Source organism: Pleurodeles waltl, chromosome 1_1, assembly GCF_031143425.1.
Source record: "Pleurodeles waltl isolate 20211129_DDA chromosome 1_1, aPleWal1.hap1.20221129, whole genome shotgun sequence".
NCBI lineage: Eukaryota > Metazoa > Chordata > Amphibia > Caudata > Salamandridae > Pleurodeles > Pleurodeles waltl.
The window spans coordinates 220,021,652-220,044,009 of record NC_090436.1 but is presented as its reverse complement, the minus strand read 5'-3'; the positions used below and the strand labels follow the sequence as shown (position 1 = coordinate 220,044,009).

General features: G+C 46.6%; 1 protein-coding gene across 6 annotated transcripts in view; it reads left to right on the top strand.

Annotated features, from left to right (window-relative positions):
• The window catches only part of CPLANE1 (ciliogenesis and planar polarity effector complex subunit 1), a 1,992,329-nt gene that overhangs the window by 970,616 nt on the left and 999,355 nt on the right, over positions 1–22,358 (top strand). For all 6 annotated transcript variants that reach the window (XM_069221234.1, XM_069221235.1, XM_069221236.1 and 3 more), the window contains 2 exons: positions 218–1,148; positions 2,430–2,593. In XM_069221234.1, the coding sequence (XP_069077335.1) occupies positions 218–1,148; positions 2,430–2,593 (1,095 nt within the window). The remainder of the gene's footprint in view (positions 1–217; positions 1,149–2,429; positions 2,594–22,358) is intronic.

Here is a 22,358-nt window from a genome sequence, read left to right as displayed (position 1 = left end):
GCCCTACATATATAATATATATTTATAGTTTATTAACACCTTTGTATACATCTCGATCAGTGCCATGCAAGCACTTGTTTGCCACTCTTGCACTTGTAAAGTAAAGAACTATGGTGATTATATTTTCAGCTGATTTGTCATGTACTCCAGAGTATTTTTTCTCAAATAAAAGAGGGGCTTAATAGACCTGAACACTTTCCTCTTATTTTACTTTCAGGATGGAAATGTCAGTTACAGAGGATCTACGTTACAACAATGACACTCTATATAGGAAAAAAGATATTTCTGCCAAAAGTAAGACTGATCAGAAAGAACCAAAAGAGACTACACTGCTGCCTTCTGTGGGAACGTGGGAATTCGAACGAGATGACGATGAATATATTGCTTTTCTAGATCTCTTTATGAGTTACCTGCTAGAAAGAGATCTGATTAATTACACTGATCCCTGCATTCCATTCTTAACAAGTTTTTCAGAACACTTACGTGAATTCGAGCTGAACTCTCTGCTTTTTGATGTGCACACAACACTGAAACGCCGCCAGGGTAGGAGTAAACATTGCAATGTTTTTCGAGCCGGTTATAGCTACACTGCCTCTGCAGAGGCTGGCGCACAACCAGTGAACTCAGTCCAACCATGTGACGAAAAGGAAAATGCTTTACGTAGGCTACCTTCTAATCCCACTTCATTAATATTTCTACCAGCTTCAAAGCCCTCTCTAATTCAATATTTTAATGAAGGTAATAACGCTACGTTGGGAAAAAAAGGTTTGTTTGGTTTAAATCTCCGGACTGCTCTCCAAGAGGACCATCAAGAAGAATCATCTGCTTGTCCAAAGGAACCCCATCAAAGTACTGAAACTCCTGTAGTTGTGAACACTTTCAAAATAATTCACTTTGAATCCGTATTGCCAAGTGAAGAGCTCCTGACGGAATTGAAAACTAAATTTGGGGGTGTTTCAAGATTGTTGGAATGGATGATCAGGTGGTCAGAGAAGCAACTCCTGTGTGGCTCCAGCAAGGAAGAGTTGATCCGTGAGAACAGTACGATAATCAGGGTCAAGACGTCTGCAGCCGCCATCCTTACTTCTCTCTGGCTGTTAGAGGAGCGGCACTGTGCTGGATGCCGAGACAAAAATACCAACTTCAGGGTAATCATTTCTTTTTAAAAAGTCTATGGAGAGGTTTTCTGAAAGATCTTGTTTTTATGTATAATTCTAGCTGTTCATTGGCTTGGTCTTATATGAGTGCCAAAGTTTATCAGTTAATATGTTTTGTGTTGCATGCTTCCTTGTGGCCAGAAATATTATAGCTTCACAGTGAAGAAATATTTTGCTGTTACTAAAATTGTTTAATCAATTTATTCAACCAAAGGTCATTGAAAAAGAGCAATGCATCAGTTCTTCTGCCATAAAAGTGAAATGCATAGATTATTTCTAAACTTTAAACAGAATAAACAGCATTTCAATTTAAAAGAGCACAGTGTTTGCAGGCATTCTTAAAACCCATATAATCAGATTCTTTAAGTAAAATATAATGTACAAGAACACTCCTACGCTACATGGTGTACCTTTGGGGAGGTTGCAGTTATCGGGCGTGGAAATGGTGAGAGCGACTGGTAGGAGGGCTGTATATCCGCAGACTATGCTGTTTGTTTGAAGTGAAAAAGGTACAAAATGTGTCTACCCCAATTGCCAATTCAGATGAAAATCATGTGAATAAAATCGCACTGTAGACATAGATATGGATAAGACTGTTAGTTTTTTTTCATCTAGATAACGTTTGTCCTAGAGATAACCATGTATTTCTTTGATCACTGCATACCACACTGGTGGTGTCAGGAGTGTGCCTGTCTGCTGTGTTATCAGTAGAAGTAGCCACATACATGTACAGGATGCAGCAGTGTGATCAGTGACCGACACCTTCTAGCTTTGTCAGTGCTCAGGAGTGATATCTCCCAGTGTGGCTTCTCTGTAGTTTTTAACTCACAACAGTGAGTCAGGTAGGGATTGAAAGGGAATGCACAGCGACAATCCAGAAAGTGGCAGTGTTTTTGCTATCTACATATCAACCTAAGATGACTATAATGAAAGTCAGTATGCTCGTCACTCTTAATACAGTCACACCACTTTTACTTTTGGACTTTTTTTTCTGAGTTGTGACCGCCTTAAAATTTCAATTGAAGGAAACAAAAAGCAAAAGATTAGGGTTTAAACTCCCCTGTTCCACCTCCTTCACGAGGGTAATGACAGTTGATGCTCTCTTTGCCTTATTTTCCAACTTTCAGAGACAACTTGCCTGAACGTTTGGACTGTATCTAGATGTTCTCATGCTATAGTGTTTATTAAATGTATCATATTAAATACAATGTAAGCTCAGTTCTACTTTACAATTGATTTTTGTCATTATATATGAAATTGATGAATGTTTAGATTCCAGATGCTGAAAATATAAAAGCCCCGGTGTTTCAATCTATGGAACGGCAAACCATGCAGAGGGAGTCAAGTGTGGATACTGGTTATCGTGGGTCAACAGGAACACCAATAGATGCCCTGGAAGAAAATCTTTATGAAGATGTTTGTGAGAGTGATCCTGAGTAAGTCTTTGTAATGACATGATTTGGTGTGATGTTTCAGTCCCATGTCTATGCACAAGGTACACCAACTTGGATTAATGTGTAGGATTAAATGCATTTTGTACATTTTACCATAATCATAAATAAACATCAAATTGTTAAATGTATGGGCATCACATAAAAATATAAAGTAGATACATTGAGCCCATTCAGAAAAGGGCCTGCACATCAGCCTTCATTCTAGTGACTTTAAATTATATGTAATAAATAAAACGGAATGATCCCCACTGCCTCAAAGGCCATGTGCAGCAACTAATGATAATGACTCCTGAGAACCTGGTTGGGACTCAGGTCCTGGAACAGATACAATGAGACCACTCCACCGATAGGTCCTCTCTGCCACCTAGGCTGTGTATTTCACTGGTAAGTGGGCATTTTTCCTGAAAGTGGTGTCTTCTTTAAGTCAGTCTGTAGGCCATAATCAACCAGGTTACATCCATGAATGATCCTTCTCAGCCCCACTGTTATACAGCTCCTTCTTGGATTTTGGAAAATGTGGAACCCAATGCTGGCCAATGTGGCATGTACGTATGGTCAGTTCTCACCAATCTAATCACTTCAACCTTCAGTTATGGAGGCTCCTCTAATGTCCAATGGGTATGATCATTGTGTGATTGAGATATGCAAGGGTCATAGTCAACTGTAGTTTCTCCTAGGTTATTTGAGCTGGTCCAGGATGGATATGTAACAGTCCCAGGCATGCAGACAAAGTCAAACAATATGGAGATCCTAGGAGGAAAGTAGGAGATTGTGGGGGGGCCAAGTTGTTTTTGGTTAAAGCCTGCAGCAGGATGTCAGGGAACATTTTCCTACAAGATAATTCCAACACCTTCCAAGACTTAGGAAGGAGAAGGCTAACTTACTTATATGTAATCCTAGTTCTTTTCCAGGGTAATCATCTTCAAAGTCATAAGCACTGTAAGCACTGAATATTCCCGCCTATGTGCGGGGACCCCGGAGCACAATATATATATATATATATATATATATATATATATATATATATATATATATATAGGTACCAAAATTCCCACACCTGAAAACAATTAAGACACTTCTCCTCCCTTCAGCACGTTCATGCAGTTTCAATTTTTAACATATCTTCATCCATGTGAAAGTCTGTGCTTATATAAATGTCATTCTCCGTGCCTTTTCATCCATTTAAACATTGCAGAGTTATTTTTTTTTCATCTGATAGAGACTTCTAGTTGCAGATTCCTTACCTTAGAATTTTCCCCCAGGGGTCAGACTGGATCCAGAGATTTTTCTTTGAGCAAAACTCTTGCGTGTCGGTAGGTGGCGTAGGTCGACTCCGTAGGCTTAGTGGTCGCCGTGATGACCTCTGGAGTAGTACATAGACGCAGCCCTCGCGCAGTGACGTCAGTTCTTTTCTTTCTGCGCCACGCGCTGATCCGAGAGAGAACCACCTTCTGCTATTTTTTGGCCGAATTCGACCGTTTTGTCGAACTTTTTTGGTTCAACACTTAGTGCGTCGAGGATGTCCCCGAAGACCGGGTTCAAGCCGTGCGAGGACTGCTACCGCGTGATGTCAGTGACGGACCCTCATCTCGTTGCCTGTGGTGCCTCGAGCGCGACCATGACCCAAAGTCATGCTCTGAGTGTCGGGCAGTGCATCCGAAGGCTTTGAGGGAGTGGTCCCTAAAGCTGATGGCGGCCCGGCACTCGACTCCGCGTAGATCCCGATCTTGCTCGAGAGGAAGGTCTCGATCAGTCACGGAGCCATCGCCACTCTTTTTTTCCGAAATCTTCGGGTCAAGGTAAGAAGAAGAAGTCGAAGAAGTCCCATCGCTCTCTGACTTCATCCCGTCATTCAGCTGACGCGGGACGAGCGTCCACGCACTAGTCCTCTGAGCCTACGTCTGGGTCGACTCCGCGCTTCCCCGAGTTTCCTTAAGCCGGAGTGACCCCCGCCCAACTCAGAGTTCTACGAGCCCGTGCGCCTCATCTTTGGGTGTGCCGACCCCGACACGGCGACTTCGTATCCACACCGACACCGGTCGCACAATCAAGACCTTCCCCGGCGCTGGGTCGTTTATCGACGCTCCCGACGTCGGTAGTGCCCACTATCGACGTCAACCCGATTCTCATTCCCGACGACTCGGAGCGGTGTCGGGCGACGCTGCCATCGGCTTCGGTGGGCCCTATTCGCCCGAGGTCAGATTCTGACCCATTTTCCTATGGGTACAAATACGGGGAGGATTTGGAGGGGTCCCTGGACCCTTATGAATACCAAGAAGACCCTACTATGGACTGGGCACAGGTCTTGGGCGAAGCCAGTGGTCTGGATACTTCTCCTGATGCTGGCATGCTCTCTTTTCCTACCGTGGCTACAGCGGAGGGAGCTACCTATAGTATGGTGGTTAGTAGAAGGGCTGAGGTCCTTGGTCTTGAGCTAGCTACCGTCGAAGTCAGGTCTAATCTCCTGACGGAAGTGCTTCAGCCTGGGTCTTCTACGTCTGAACCCCTTCTCCCATTTAATGAGGCTCTCACTGATGTCCTTTTGGGTACATGGTCCAAACCCAACACACGGGTTCCTATAAACAGGACTATTGCTCGCCGCCATCGGCCTGCACCGAACTACCCAAAGTTCCTGTCCCAACATCCTATGCCTGAGAGTCTTGTCATCCAGGCATCCTCTTCTTCTGGCGTGTTCCCTTGCGCACCCCCGGATAGGGAATCCAAAAGACTAGGACAATTTGGTAAGAAGTTGTTTTCTTCCTCCAGCCTCACGCTGCGGTCCGTTAACACCGCATGCCTTTTGGGCCGTTATTCCCACTCGCTGTGGGATACGGTTGCGCAAGTCCTGCCGCACATACCGGAGGAGGCCCGTGCTATTGCCTCCCGAGCAGTCCAAGAGGGGGGAGACGCGGCAAAGTCCACGATCCGTTGTGGGCTGGATACGACCGACTCTCTGGGCAGATCGGTTGCAACGACAGTGGCCGAACGGCGCCATGCCTGATTACGTCCTTCTGGCTTCTCGGGGGATGTCCAACAGTCAGTTATGGACATGCCCTTTGATGGCACCCGTCTCTTCGGAGACAAAGCGGACTCTGCCTTGGAGAGGTTCAAGGATTCCCGGGCTACGACTCGGTCCCTTGGCCTTTCTTCCGCCACTTGCCCCCCACAGTCCGCTTTTCGTCCCTTTCATGGCCACGGAAGGGGCGCCCTGTGGCGTGGGACAGGAAACCTGAGGTCTGTCCAGTCTACCTCTGCCCCCGCAGCAGCCTCCAAACCTTCCTAGTCCGTTCCCTCACTCCCGCCCAGTTGATAGCAGAATCCGCCATCACCTGCCCCACTGGGAACATATAACCACAGACGGGTGGGTTTTGCAAATAATTCGGAAGGGCTACTTCCTCCCTTTAGAATCTGCACCACCACACATGCCACCATCCTTCCATCACCTTTCGGAGAATCATTTGGTGCTTCTCCGCCAGGAAGTCGCGGCTCTCTTGGCCAAGGGAGCTATAGAAAGGGTCCCTGTGCCAGAAGTAGGTCGTTGTTGTTATTCCCACTACTTTCTGATACCAAAGAAGGACAAAGGCTTGCGCCCCATCCTAGATCTTCGGGACCTGAACTACTTCCTTAAGAAGGAGAAGTTCAAAATGCTCACCCTGGCTCAGGTTTTGTCTGTCTTGGACCCAGGAGACTGGATGGTAGCGTTGGACTTACAGGACGCCTATTTCCACATCCCCATCCTGCCTTCCCACAGACGTTACCTACAATTCGTGGTAGGTCATGAGCACTTTCAATTTACTGTGTTCCCTTTCGGCCTTACCACTGCCCCTCGGGTGTTCACGAAAGTGATGGCGGTGGTTGCAGCTCATCTGCGCAGGTTAGGGGTCTCAGTCTTCCCCTACCTAGACGACTGGCTGTTGAAGGTGCCTTCGCCCCTGACAGTGGTCTCCCACCTCCAGACTACGGCGGACCTCCTGCACCAGCTGAGGTTCACTATCAACGTGCTGAAGTCACACCTGACTCCCTCTCAGACGCTCCCTTTAATCGGAGCAGTTCTGGACACAGTGCTGTTTCGGGCTTATCCTCCCCCAAAAGCGAGTCCAAGACATTCAGGCTATGATTCCCTGGTCTTGGGTTTTGGTGAGACAGACTCTGAGACTGCTGGGCCTCTTGGCCTCCTGCATCCTGCTAGTAACACATGCCAGGTGGCATATTCGGGTTCTGCAGTGGGACTTGAGGTTCCAGTGGGCACAGCATCAGGGGAATCTCTCCGACATGGTCCAGATCTCGGCGGGAACTTCAAAAGACCTGCAGTGGTGGCTTTCGAATCCCAATTGGGTCACTGGTAGATCCCTCTCCCTTCCCCACCCAGATCTCTCTATAGTGACAGATGCGTCGCTTCTGGGTTGGGGCGCCCACATGGGAGAGGCGGAGATCAGAGGCCTTTGGTCTCCGGCGGAGTCAGGACTCCACATAAATTTGCTGGAGCTCCCAGCGATCAGACTTGCGTTGAAAGCATTCCCTCCCTCTCTCAAAGGGAAAGTAATGCAGGTGTTCACGGACAGCACTACCACCATGTGGTACTCCAACAAACAAGGCGGGGTAGGGTCCTGGACCCTTTGTCAGGATGCCCTACGCCTCTGGACATGGCTGGAACATCAGGGCATTACCCTGATGGTTCAACATCTGGCGGGCTCTCTCAACGCCAGAGCAGACGAACTCAGCCGCCAACGCACAGTCTATCACGAATGGCGTCTCCATCCTTAGGCGTGCATGGTTTCTTTCTCAAGTGGGGAGAGCCTTGGTTAGATCTGTTAGCCTCTGCAGAGAATGCGCAAAGTCAGCTGTTTTGCGTGTTGGAGTTTTCAAGGCGGCACTCGCTTGGAGACGCTTTTCGTCTCGAGTGGAACTCCGGCCTCCTTTACACCTTTCCTCCTATCCCTCTTCTGCCTAGAGTTCTCAAGAAAATCAAGTACGACCGGGTCCAAGTTATCTTGGTGGCTCCTGACTGGGCTCGAAGAGTGTGGTATCCAGAGCTATTGAGCATGTCCATCGATCCTCCACTCAGACTGCCTCTTCGGGCAGATCTTCTGTTCCAGCAGCAGGGGACGGTCCTCCATCTGAACCTGTCCAACCTCTGCCTTCATGCGTGGAGATTGTGCGGCAACAGTTGACGGCATTTGCCCTTCCACCCGAAGTCTGCAATGTTATCTTGGTAGCCAGGCATCCATCGACTAAAACTGTATCCGCCTGCATGGTGCACCAACAAATCTGTTGACCCCCTATCTGCCCCTCTTTCAGAGGTTCTTCTATTCATTCTTTCTTTAGCCCAGCAGGGCTCTACATTGGGCACCCTTAAAGGGTATCTGCCTGCCATTTCCGTCTTTCTTAGGCTTCATGATCAGCCTTCACTCTTTAAATCTCCTCTTGTGAGTAGGTTCTTGAAGGGGCTCACCCACTTATTTCCTCCCACTCCCTTCATCATGCCTCAGTGGGATCTTAATCTTGTACTTACATACTTAATATGTACCCCCTTTGAGCCAATGTATAATTGCCCCTTACGGCTCCTCACATTCAAAACTGTCTTTCTCATCGCCATCACCTCTGCTCGCAGGGTGAGTGAGCTTCAGGCCCTTTTTTCAAAGCCTCCATACTTGTCTGTGCACCCCGACAAAGTGATGTTACGCACTAGGGCTCCTATAAGAAACTTGAGAGGCATCTGCTCACCATATTTTTCTGACAAGATAGTGCCTTCCATTCTGGGGTAACATCAAGGCACTTTTGGAAGTCAGACCACAATTCCTTATCTTCCAGTGTAATGTACAGATGCAGGAAAAAAAAAAATCCTTGCTCGCTCCAAAATTCTCCACAGTACTTGATGCCGGGCACTGTCGCTGTTTCAATATTTCATACACAAATACTTGGTCATAAATTGCGATGCGCCTCCCAGCCGGTTCAGCGTTTAGGGTTAGGACCAGTACCCTCATAAATAACCACAGAAGAACGACGCTGCTATTGCAGCCTCCGAGAGTGCAGCGTCATTCTTCTATGGTTATTTATGGGGGCTCTGGTCTTAACCCTAACGCTGCACCGGCAGGGAGGCGCGTTACTATTTATGACCAAGTATTTGTGTATGTAGCATAAAAGACTTTACCTAGAAATTCATACACACATATTTACATGTGTCTATGCAGCCTATATTAAAGGATAAAAATAACCAATTTACATTCAGTTTTTCTTTAATAAACATTTCTCCAGATTTAGAGTTCTGTAAATGAGAAAAGAAAAAGCAAAGGGTGCAAATTCAGCCTTTATTTAAGAGAAAACTGCAAGGAACAGCACAGGCATTGTTAGCCAATAGGCTGCGTTAAAGCATTACAAAAGAATAATGGGACTGTGCCTTTAAGACCTCCAGTACCTCTGTACCTCTTGTATCCGATCATGCCCCAAAAGTAACAGGTGACAGTTAGGTCAGTACGTTTTTACAGTGATGTGCAGAACAGTACACAGCCATGTATTAACTGCTGTATGCAAGATTTGTCCGGGGAGGTGGGCGGGTTGCTTATGACTTTGATGAGGATTCTACTGGAAGAGAAGGAGGATTACAGGTAAGTAACTTATCCTTCTCTTCCAGGGGATCCTCATCAGTAGTCATAAGCAATGAATAGAGTAGCAAGGCCATCCCAGACACCTGCGGACGAAGCATGAGAAAGCAATAGCAGTTGACACGTTTATTTAAATAGGTTTCTTAAGGAGGCCTGCCCTACTTGGGTGTCTGTCTTAGTATCTGAATCTAGACAGTAATGCCTTGTGAAAGTATGTACCGATCTCCAGGTATCATCTTTGCATATTTTGGAGATGAGGACGTTCTTTAGTAGGGCATCTGTTACCGCCTTGCCACTTGTACAGTCGGCTTTGAGCCTGACAGGCAATTGCTTGTTTGCCCACTGGTAAGTAAACATAATGCAAGAAACTATACATCTGGAAATAGTTTGCTTAGAGGTGGTGATAGTGTCCTCATAGGATCTTAGTTCACAAACAGGCAGTCAGACTGTCTGATGTCTTTAGTCTTGTCCAGTTAAACGTCAGTACTCGCTTCAGATCTAAAGATTGTAGCACTCTTTTTGCTGGTGTAGACAGATTAGCAAAGGATGTAGGGAGTGAATGGGTTGATTTATGTGGAAATCATACACTATCTTGGGAAGAAAACTAGGGTGAGTTCTCATCACTACCCTGTTGGCATGGAACACTGTATAAGGCTCTTTGGCACATAGAGACTGTATTTCGCTGACTCTGCATGCCAAAGTAACAGTAAAAAGAAAAGTAGTCTTCCATATAAGTTGCTGTAAGGAAGCCTTATGTATAGGCTTGAAAGGTGGACCCAAGAGTTTTGAAAGTACCACATTCAACTCCCAGAGAGGAGAGGGGGAACGTACAGGTGAAAACACTTTTTTTTAGTCTTTCTGGTAAATTTTTAACTACAGTTATTTGGAAAAATGACATTTGAGAAGACTATTTTCTATAAGCAGTAATTTGCTGCAAGATGCACCTAAATAGAGGGAAATTGTAAACCAGATTTAGCTAGATGGAGGAGTAAGGGTAGTACTACCTCCTCCTGGACTAGAATTGGGTTGAAATGAATCTGACCGCACCACATGTAGAACCTCTCCCATTTGAAAGAGTAGTCTGGTCGAAGACCTGTTCGACTCCGAGAATGTTGATGCATTCCTGAGGAAGGCCTAATTGTCCATACATCAGTAATTCAGGAGCCATGCTGTCAAGCTCAGTGAGTGGTGGAGAAGATATGGGTACCACCACTTGGGGGGGGGGGGGGGGCATTCTGGGGCTATCAGCATCATTCTGGTCCTCTATTTGTTTAGTTTGTTGATCACTGTTGTTACCAGAGGAATGGAAGGAAACGTACCGAAATGTCCCTGACCAGTTTATCAAAAGTGCATCCTCCTTCGTTCGTGGTCAGTAGAACCTAGATGTAAAGTCTGGTCATTTTTTGCTTGTTTCGTCTACAAACCGGTCTATTTGAGGCTGCTCCCATTCCTGAAAGATATCTCTCACAACATTGTCTGAAGTTTCGGCTTAGAGAGTATGCCTTCATGTTCTGGACTCCTGGTAGATGAATTGCAGAGATGGTCAATTTCCTCAATATGAGCCTGTGCCAGGTGGCCTGTGCTTCCAGGGATAGGGGGCGGGAGATTGTGTCCCCTTGTTTGTTCAGATAGGGCATTGTGGTCGTGTTCGTTTGGATGGGTTGAAAGACTTGAGGGCTAGATGCACTGCCCATAGCCCCAGCATGTTGATGTGGTGTTGTTGCTCCTTGGAGGACTACAGGCCTTGTGTCTGTAGGGTACCCATGTGAGCACCTCAGCCTTAGAGAGACGCATCTGTGATGATTGTCTGGGTAGGAGTGTCCTGGTGAAATGGAACACCAATCAACAGTTTTTGTTTTTGAGACCACCATGGGATTTATGCTTGCGCAGCTGGAGACAGGTTGATTTTGGTGTCCCAATGGTCTGTGAATTGATCCCACTGATCCTCTAGATTCTGCTGCACAGTCTCTTGTGTAGCCTGGCATTGGGAACAATGAAGATACATGATGCCATGGATCCCAGAAGGGACACTGCTTGCCTGGCTGATGGATGCAGAGTGTGAAGGATGTTGGCAGACTTCCTTGCTATTGATGAGTCTCTCCTCTGAAGGACACAGTTTTGCAACCTTTGTATCCAGTGTCGCCCCGAGGTAGTTGAGTTGAGGCTTAGATGGACTTTTCGAGATTGATCTGCTGACCTAACGACTGAAGGATGTTGACAGAGTGTTTTCTCGTCATATCTGGGAGGAGCTTTTCACTAGGCTGTCGTCTAAGTATGGGCACACAAAGATGCCTTTCTTTCTCAATGCTGCTGCTGCAGCCACTATGCACTTCGAAAATGTTGGGGGTGCCGTCTTCAGGCCAAATGGAAGCACCCTTTATTGGTAATGTTTGGATGCCACCTTGAACCTCAGGAACTTCCTATGCTTCTTGGTGTGTGGAATGTGCAAGTATGCGTCCTTGAGGTCTATGGAACATATCCAATCCACCTGATGGAGCAGCAGGTATATTTGATGGAAAGCCAGCATTCAAAACTTTTCCTTCCTTATGTGTTTGTTGAGTAGACGTTAATCTAGGATGGGTCTGAAGTCTGCATTTGGGCCTTATTTTCTTTACAAGTAAATACTGTGAGTATACTCCTACTCCCCTTTGAGAGAATGGAACCTCCTCTATTCTTCCTTGCAAAGTAGAGCGGAGACTTGGGATTGCAGGAGCTTTAGCTGGTGACCAGAATATTTTGGAGGAGGAACACTCAGAGAAGGGGACTTCAATCGAAGTGAGTACCCATTTGCTACAATATTTAAGACCCAGTTGTCGCTGGTGATTGTGCACCACTCGTCGAGATGGTTGACGATACTTCCCCCACCGGAGTTGGTAATGATAATGAAGGAAGTCAGATCTCATTGTTTAGTGGGCGTCTTTGAGGAGGCTGGGGGCTGTCAAGTGGTTCCTCATCCATGTGCTGATCTGCGGGCTTGGTATTGAGCCTTGGTGTATTGATGATGGTGGTGACGAGGGACACAGTAACAGGTCTGAACCCTCTGAAGTCGTATTGTCTGTATCGTCTACATAATCTTTTCTAACCCCACTACTTTAGGGGTATGCAATGCCATCTTAATGTTTTGTATCTTGTCATCTGTTTGGGATCCAAATAACGAGTTTTTGTTAAACAGAAGATTAAAGATGTATTGTTGCATCTCTGGTTTAAGGCTCGTGAGTCTAAGCCATGATGTACATCTGGTGCACATGCCGTGTGCATAGCCATGTGCCGTTGGGTCAGAACCATCTCCTGCACTAATTATTTGGTTCGCGACCAGGCCACCTCCTTCCAGGATTTTTCAAAGTCTAGTCTATCTTCTCTTGGGAGTTTATCCGCAAATCATGCAGTCGAGTCCCAGAGAGATTTATCATACCATCTGTAGGAAGCTCGCTCTCTATATAGTGCACTAAAATGAAGTACACTGTGTCGAAAGTCCAGTGGATCCCCAATAGGTATCGCAGAGACAAAAGTAGACTGGACTAATGCTCTATTTTGAGGTAGTGTGGGCGAGCAGTCAGGCTTATCAGAGGGTAGTGCTAAGCATTTGTTGTACTCACAGAGGCAGTAAATGAGGCACACACTCAAAGAATAAATCCGAGACCAATTTAGAAAAAAAAACATTTATTTTTATATATGTTTCAAAACCAAGAACTGCGTAATCAGGTAAGTAGATTTACAAGCTATAGGAAAGTACCCTCTTTTTGGCATGTTACCCCAATTTCTGCCTGATGTCAGGGTGTTTGACTGTGTCACTGGGATCCTGCTAACCAGGACCCCAATGCTTATGCTCCCTCTCCTCTCAATTTTGTCACCACATACTGGTACTCAGTATTTCATCCCAAATTGGCATACTGGTCACCCCTTATAAGTCCCTAGTATATGGGACTTAGGTACCCAGGGCATTGGGGCTCCAGGGGATCCCTATGGGCTGCAGCATTACTTTTGCCACCCAGAGGGAGCCAATACAAAGGCTTCTGCAGAGCTGCCATTGCAGCCCACGGGAAATGGTGCATGCACCCTTTCACTGCCATTTACACTGCACCAGGTCACTTATAAGTCACCTATATGTCACGCCTTCCAACCCTGAAGGCTGGGTGCAAAGTACATGTTTGTGAGGGCACCCCTGCACTAGTGCCTCCACATCGTCCAGGACCATTTTCCTGGACTTTGTGAGTGTGGGGCACGCCATTTTACACGTGCACTGGACATAGGTCAATACCTGTGTCCTGAAGAACAATGGTAACTCCAAATATGGCCGTATAAGGTGTCTAACATCTTAGAATTATACCACAATACTGATTCTAGTATTAATATCCTAACAGATGGCAGCGGGCTGTAATTCAATGCAACTAACCCCTTACTACATCCTTATATATAAAAAATTTCAATGATAGGAAATTGTGTGCACTCATACCCACACCTGCTGCCAAGGTGCATTCCTTAAAAAAGGAAAACATTGAAGAAATGCAAATGATGATGCACCACAAAAATCGTATTCAAAAGTCCGATTCTTTAGTTTGAGTCCATTGAGATCTTCTCTTTATTCTTTATTTACGACAGCACATATTCATTACATAGCAGACAGCCAACACATTTTGTCCTTTAAGGGAGGACTTCTTTAGGGCTATTCAGTCCCTTTCATTTCAGTTCGCCATATTCCCACAGTATAATCCATCTAGCAATAGTGTCAGAATCCTCCACTGTCTGCACCTTCGTTAATATCCAACAGGATAACAACCCTTGCTCCTGTCATTGCCGTCATGGCTGTCTGCTATGTAAGGAATATGTGCTGTCATTAAAAAAAATAAAGAGAAGATCTAAATGGACTCAAACTAAAGAATTGGACTTTTGAATACGGTTTATGTGGTGCATCATCATTTGTACTTCCTCACTGATTCTAGTATTGGTTGTATAATTCCATGCACTCAGGGGGCTCCACAGTGGACCCCCAGTACTGCCATACCAGACTTTTGAGGTTTTCCAGGCAGCGCCAGCTGCTGCCACCTCGCAGACAGGTTTCTGCTCTCCTGTTGCTCAAGCAGCTCAAGCCCAGGAAGGCAGAACAAAGCATTTCCTTTGGGAAATAGGTGTTACAGGCATGGGAGGGGTAGCCTCCCAGAGCCTCTGCAAATAGGATAGTGCCCTCCTTGCATAATCCAGTCTACACCGGTTCAGGGACCCCCCAGTCCCTGCTCTGGCGTGAAACTGGACAAAGGAAAGGGTAGTGACCAAGGTGTTGGGGCAGTCTGGCAGCATCTGAGTGGCCAGTCGGTGCAGGTGATGTCGGTCCCTCCCCTAATAGGTGCTTACCTGTGTAGCTCACCAGTCCCCCTTTCAGGGCTATTTAGGGTCTCTCCTCTGGGTGTTTCCTAAGATTCGGATTGGGAGACTCCAGCAGGAATCCTCTGCATCCTTTACTTCACCTTCTACCGACAAAACTGCATCTGGACCCTCCAGGAACCCTACAAACTGCAACAAAGAAGCAAAGACGACTTCTGCAACATTGTATCTTCAGCTCCTGCCAGCAACTGCAACTGTTTCCAGATCGTGCATCCCCTGAGGACTGCCTATCTTCAGTCTGCACCAGAAGAACAAAGGAATCTCCCTTGAAGGAGTCACTACCCTGCTTCAGCAGGCATCCCTCTGCAGTGACAACCAGTGGTGTGGGTCCCCTCTCCTGAAGAAGTGCGTGGATCCAGCAAGCACAGGTGGTGAACTGAGGTAGTCCCGATGGTCTTAAGGTCCAGCTGTCCAACTTTGGTGGCGGTAAGAGCTTGCCTCCCCATGCAAGACAGTACCCCGGTGCACCGCGGGTTTTGCCATTGCCAAGGCTTGTGTGCGACCTTCCACGAAGTTCTTCTCGCACAGCACAGCTTCCTGAGTGGTTCTCCGGTGGTATGGATCCCTTTGTGTAGTGCTGCTTGGGCCTCCATTTGCACCTTCTTTGTCCATGTGCTATGGGACCCCTGTCCGCGCTGCATGGTCATCTGAGGGCTCTCTGAGTTGCTGAGAGCACCCTCTGTCTCCCACTCCTGGGTAGAGACCACAGGTCCCTCCTGGTCCCAGGCAGCACCATTTTCCATTAACTGCATGCTTTGTGTGTGCTAAGGCTTGTTGGCAGAATCCAGCGATGCAGACCAGACTGCAATCATCCATCCTGTGTGGGACATCATCTGCACCAACCTGGGACCCTCATCCATCTTCTTGGGTGCAGTACTGACTGTGCTTCTTCACTGTTGGTTTTTCTTTTGCACCTTCATTCAAGTTAGCAGGGGCTCCTGTTCTCCCTGGACTCTTCTGTGCTTCTGGGACTTGGTCCCTTTCTTCCTCAGGTCTTCAGGTCCAGGAATCCATCGTTGGTGTCTTGCAGTCTCTTCTGGTTCTTGCATAATCTTCTATCACGTGTTCTTGTGTGTTCTAGGAAACTTATTGTGATTTACTCCTGCTTTCCTGGGCTCAGGTGGATTCTATTACTTACCTTTGGTGTTTTCTTAAACTCCCAGCACCCCTCCACACACTACACTTGCCTAGGTGTGAAACTGACTTTCGCATTCCACTATTTTAGTATATGGCTTGTGTCAACTCCCCCTCCCCCAGGCCCTTTCTAGCTAGTGTGATTTTCACTATTTTCACTGTTTTCGAACTGTTTTTACAGCTATTTCTGCATTCTAGTGTCTATACTGTGCATATTACTTACCTCCCAAGGTAGTATAGTCTCTAAGGTATTTTTGGTCTTTGTGTCACCAAAATAAAGTACCTTTATTTTTGTAACACTGAGTATTTGCTTTCATGTGTGTAAGTACTGTGTGACTACAGTGGTATTGCATGAGCTTTGCATGTCTCCTAGTTCAGCCTTGGCTGCTCATCTACAGCTACCCCTAGACAGCCTGGCTTCTAGACACTGACTACATTTCACTAATAAGGGATAACTGGACCTGGTATAAGTACCTTTGTTACCCACTACAAACCAGGCTAGCCTCCTACATTGGTAGTGCAGCGGTGGGATAAGTACTTGCACTTGCCTTATCACTCTGTCACCGGTGCTTTCCACAGGAATGTAACTATATACCTAGAGCTATACATTCTTATACCTAGTACAGGATCTAGTCTCTTACTTTCGGTTCTAAGAGACTAGAGGTTAGGTAGAGTAGGTCTTTTCTTTCTACTTAAACTACTCTAACACTCACTACACTATGTCTACTGCTTGGCCTAGCTCTGAGGCCCTATGAGGGCATGACCTTCAGAGAACTTAAGGGGCTTTGCTTAGAGAGGATCTTAGATGTAGGCAAGGACCCTAATAAGAATTTTCTTTTCTGTCTCCTTCAGGATGACCAGGAGAAGTCTGGTAACCAGGGGTTGGGGTTCCCCATGGTGGCAGCAGTTTCAGGAATTATGGTGTTAGGGAGAATACTTTTGGTTCCAGAAATCTGCACAGAATTGTTCCCTCTTACAAGGAGGGGGATGACAACTGCAAGTAGTTTGCTGCACTTGAGAGGTCATGTAAAGTACAGATGGTCCCTCAGGGGCAGGGGGCTGCTATTCTGTGGTTGTCGTTTTCTGGCAGGGATAGACTCCTCACTGTCAGGGAAGAAGATTCAGATAATTACAATATTTTGAAGACAGCACTCTTGGATGGATTTGCCTAAACCACTGAACAATATAGAATAAAGTTCAGAGAGACCAGAAAAGAGTCTTCACAAGATAGGATAGACTTTGTGGACTGTTTTGTGAAGGCTTTAGAAGGTTGGTTACATGGCAGCAAAGTGTCTGACTACGAGAGTCTTTGTAATCTAATTCTGAGAGAGCATATTCTAAATAATTATGTGTCTGATTTGTTTCACCAGTACTTGGTAGACTCAGATCTGATCTCTCCCCAAGAATTGGGAAAGATTGCAGACAAATGGGTCACACCAAGGGTGAGCAGAAAAGCTCATACGGGGGTGACAAGGACAAGAAGAAGCATGGTAAGTCACATGACAAAGGTGGGGACAAAGATAAAAAGCAAGAGTCTTCATCAGGACCACAAATATCCTCTGGGGGTAGGTCTAAATCATCTTCAAACCAGCAGAATAAAAAGCCTTGGTGTTAACTGTGTAAGAACAAAGGCCATTGGGCAAGTGACCCCACATGTCCCAAGAGGAACATCAAACCTCTCACCACCACAACCCCCCCTGCTTCTACTAGTGCTCCTAGTAATAGCAGTGTTGGTGGGAAAAATACTACAAATAACTAGTCCAAGGGTGTAGCAGGGGCTCACTCTGAGTAATGTAGTGGGGGTTGGTTTAGTTAGGGAAACTACTGAGGCTGTTTTAGTCTCAGATAGTGGCATTGACCTTGCCACCTTTGTTGCTTTTCCCCTTAACATGGATAAGTACAAGCAACAACCCCTAATGAATGATGTTCAGGTTGAGGCCTACAGGGACACAGGTGCCATTGTCACAGTGGTGATGGAAAAACTGGTAGCCCCTGAACAACACCTACTTGGTCATCAGTACCAAATGACTGACGCCCACAATAACACTATTAGCCACCTCATGGCTGTTGTGAATCTCATCTGGGTGGGGGTGGTTATTGGTCCAAAGAAAGTTATGGTATCAATTGACCAACCTGTAGAATGTCTACTGGGCAATGATTTGGAGATTTCAGTTTGGGCTGAAGTGGACTTGGAGGCTCATGCAGTAATGCTGGGCATTCCTGGGCACATCTTTGTTTTCACAAGGGCTCAGGCCAAGAAGCAAAGAGGATAGGGAAACTTGGATCCTGGAACAATGGACCATGTGCTCCTAAAATCTAGCGGTAGAAATGGTAAACCCTTCTCCTCTATCCCTCCTTCCACTGAAGATTCCCTTTCTGATGAGGAGGAGTCTACTCCCTGTGCAGAACCTACTCCAGAGGAGCTCCAAGCTGACACAGCTGAGCTTTTGGGTACAGGCGGGCCTGCCAGGGAAGAGTTCAGTGTGGCACAGTAGACCTGTCTGAGGGTTTGAGACAGCAAGCTGTCAAACAGGAAGCAGGGGATGTCAGTGACATTCAGAGTGTACTGGGAAAATAATCTCCTTTATACACAGGCAAGGGACCCAACACCTGGTGCTACCAGGAGACTGGTCATTCCCTTGCAGTATATGGAGTTTCTTCGGACACTAGCACATGACATTCCCCTTGCTGGACATTTAGGGCGAAGCAAGACCTGGGACAGACTAGTCCCTCACTTTCACTCGCCTCATATGTCTGAAGACACAAAAGAGTTCTGTCGCTCCTGTGTCACTTGCCAAGCCAGTGGTAAGACTGGTGGCACCACAGAAGTCCCCTTGATCCCACTGCCTGTGATTGGGGTGCTCTTTGAAAGGATAGGGGTTGACATAGTTGGCCCCCTTGACACCCTACTGCTTCTGGCAATAGCTTTATCTTGGTGTTATTGGACCATGCCACTACATATCGAGAAACAATTCCTCTGAGGACCACTACAGCTCCTGCAGTGGCAAAGGCAGACCCTCCTGGGAGTCTTTTCCAGGGTGGGCTTTCAAAAAAAGATGGTGTCAGACAGAGGTAATAACTTCATGTCTGCATATCTAAAAAACATGTGGAAAGAGTGTGGGGGTAAGCTACAAGTTCACCACACCTTACCATCCCCAGACAAATGGGTTGGTTGAGAGATTTAATAAAACTCTCAAATGTATGATTATGTGACTATTTGAGAAGCTCAGAAGGAGATGGGAGTCCTATTACCATGCCTCCTTTTTGCCTACAGGGAGGTACCCCTGACAGGAGTGTGCTACAGCCCATTTAAACTCCTTTTTGGCCACCCTGTTAGGGGTCCATTATCCCTTGTGAGGGAGGGGTGGGAGCAACCCTTAAAGCCCCCCAAACAGGATATAGTGGACTATGTACTTGGCCTAGAATCTAGAATGGCAGAGTACATGAAAAAGGTCACCAGAAACCTTCAGGCAAGCCAAGAATTGCAAAAACAATGGCGTGACCAGAAGGCTGTCCTGACTGAGTACCACCCAAGACAGAAGGTGTGGGTATTGAAGCCTGTGGCACCTAGAGCACTCCAGGACAAATGGAGTGGCCCACATCTGATAGTGGAGAAAAAGGGTGAGGTCACTTATTTAGTGGACCTAAGCACTCCCAGAAGTCCTCTAAGAGTACTTCATGTGAACCACCTGAAACCCTTCTATGATAGGGCTGACTTAACCCTACTTATGGCCACTGATAAGGGACAGGAAGAAGAGATTGACCCTCTCCCTGATCTCTTTTCCAACACTGCAGCTGATGGCTCAGTGGAAGGGGTTGTTCTTGCAGACTGTCTTTCTGAGGAGCAGGAAGAGGATTGCAGGAACCTCTTAGGCCAATTCTCTGAACTTTTCTCTCTGACACCTGGTCATACCACTTAGTGTGAGTACATCATAGATACTGGAGACAGTTTACCTTTCAAAAGTAAGATTTATAGACAGCCTGACCATGTCACGGACTGCATTAAGTCTGAGGTTCAGAAAATGTTGGGCTTAAGAGTGATTGAGCACTAATACAGCCCCTAGCACCCAAGCCTCATTCTCAGAATGGGAAAAAGGAGGTGAGTTTTTGTGTTTTTTATAGAGGGCTCAACACAGTCAAAAAGACTGATGCTCACCATATACCCAGGGCAGATGAGCTTATAGATACTCTGGCATCTGCCAAGTATCTCAACACTTTTGACTTGACTGCAGGGTATTGGCAGATCAAGCTGTCAGGTTTGTTATCCCCCGCTCAGATCTTCCCTAGAGACCCCCTGGTCTTAGGAACCCTGCTGTGTAACGCCCAAGCTCCTGAGGCTCAGTTCCCTTTGGGGCTGTTAGGTCTTTTGTCTGGTGAACATGCCCATCTAATAGGATGTCATGGGCCAAAGCTAGGAGAATCTCTGCATTGCTGAGGTACTACCAGTCTCCTGTTGGCACCAGGTGTAAGGTCTCTGGCATCTGTATGCAGGAGCCCCTTCTCCCAATAGGTCATGTGGGTACCACTAACATCACCTTTTTTCTATGCAGGAGCCTGCTGCCTCAGAACTTCAAGAATGGGGCAGGTTTGTTTTCCCTGGCACAGATCTTCCCTAGAGGGTGTTCCTAGTCCCAGGATCTCTGTTATGTAAGGCCTGAGGCTCAGTTCCCTCCGGGGCTGTTAGGCCTTCTCTCTGAAGAGAGAGATCCTGTTCTGTAATCTGTTTGGAAGCTGGTTCCCCAGTCTTCCTGGCCTTTCTCCTGGTAGGTTGGGCCATTATTCCAGGCTCCAACTCTACGTTTTCACTCTGTGCTTTGCTGTGTGCTCTGATTTTGACACCCACTCACTGAGGGGTACCTAGCATAGCTGCATGGGTGTTTCTTTCTACCTCAGCCCAGGCTGAGGACTCCAGATTATTCCCTGGCCGTCATTGGACAGGTATAGCAGGAAATACCACCAACTTCTTTTGGCCTGTAACCCCTCCCCATTCTAAGGACACCATTGCCATAGGATGGACCTTAGCCTGAATGTCAGCATTTAGGACAGTATATGTCTCTCTAGGAAGATACTGGTCTGAGGACACTAGTTGCTCAGTCACCATGGTGACACTGGCATCAGTGTCTCTTTCAGTGCTTCAACTTGAATCCCATATATATGATATTGTTGTCTGAACTTCTCCAGACTACTGGGCCAGATAGGCCAGGCCAGCTACATCTATCCTTGCAATTGAAAGTCTCGGGCCTACCCTCCTGTGCTGGTTTTTGGGGGCCTTTAGAAGACTCTTTGTTTTTGTCCTTGTTTTGGTTATCCTCTTTCCCATTTGGGGGCTTTTGGCCTTTTTTGTGTTGTCTCCCCCACCAGTGGAAGTTTTGATCAATCTTGGTTGCCTTCTTCCCAAGCTCTTGAGGAGATAGTGCACCTAGGTGCACCAGGTACTGGTGCAACTTTTTTTAACACAGTTACTCAACAGATGCACTTTTATTATTAGATTGTAAAGCCCTTCATAATCATGCACATTGGTACCTTTTAACGAGCCACCAAGAGTTTTCATTGAAAAGTCCACAAAATCAACTCAGGGTTGACTCTGGGCTTTTCGAGTCTCCCTGAATTTGATTCACTATGTAGGAAAGTGCCATCTTTCTAGTATAGTTACTCCCTGATGTCAGTGTGTTTAGACTGTAGTTCACTGGGATCCTGCTAATCAGGACTCCAGTGACTGTGGTCTCTACCTAAATTTGGTTGCTGATAAACATTTTAAACTCACAATCGACATACTGGTGTACGTATGTAAGTCCCTATTATATGGTAGCTAGGTACCCAGGGTACAGGTACACCCGGGCTCCCCCATGGGCTGCAGCATGTATTGTGCCACCCATGGGAGCCAATGCAAAACTATGTCTGCAGACCTGCTATTGCAGCCTGCATGAAATGGTGTATACACCTTTTCACCACCAAACCTGGTTACTGCATTTCGACACTATAAGTCACCCCTCTGGTAGGCTCTTAAACCCAGGGGCAGGGTTCATGTCCTTATGTCTGAGGGTACTCCTGGATGAACAGGGTACTCCTACAGACCCCAGGTCAATTCCTGGAGTCTAAGTGTGGTGAAGCCATCTTAAGGTATGATGTGTTCACTGATCAACATGAGTGGTCCAACTACATAATGGGTTCTCCGAACCTAGGCATGTTTGTTTCAAACATGTTGAAATCATGCAACTACACCAATTCCGGTATTAGTTGCTTACCCATGTACTCTGTGGGTTCCTTGAATGATCCCTTAGTTCTGCCTTTGCAGCCTTATGGGGTCTTGCTTGCCAGCCTGCCCTACAGCTGACCCCAGACACTATTCTGCATTCCTTCTGGTGAGCCTGGCTCAGGCCGGGGAGGCAGAACAAAGGATTTCCTGCAGGAGAGAGGTGTGACTACCCCCCCTGTGTATTTGGTGTCTAAGGGCTGGGGTGGCCTCTGAGTTCCACCAGACTGCTTTGAAGGGCACATTTTGTGCCCTTCTTGCGTAACCTAGTTTGCACCAGTTCAGAAACCCCAGTTCTCGCTCTGAAACAAGATATTCAAAGGGCAGGGGAATGATCACCCCCTTGTCCAGCTGCTCCCCCTAGGAAGGCGCACAAAGC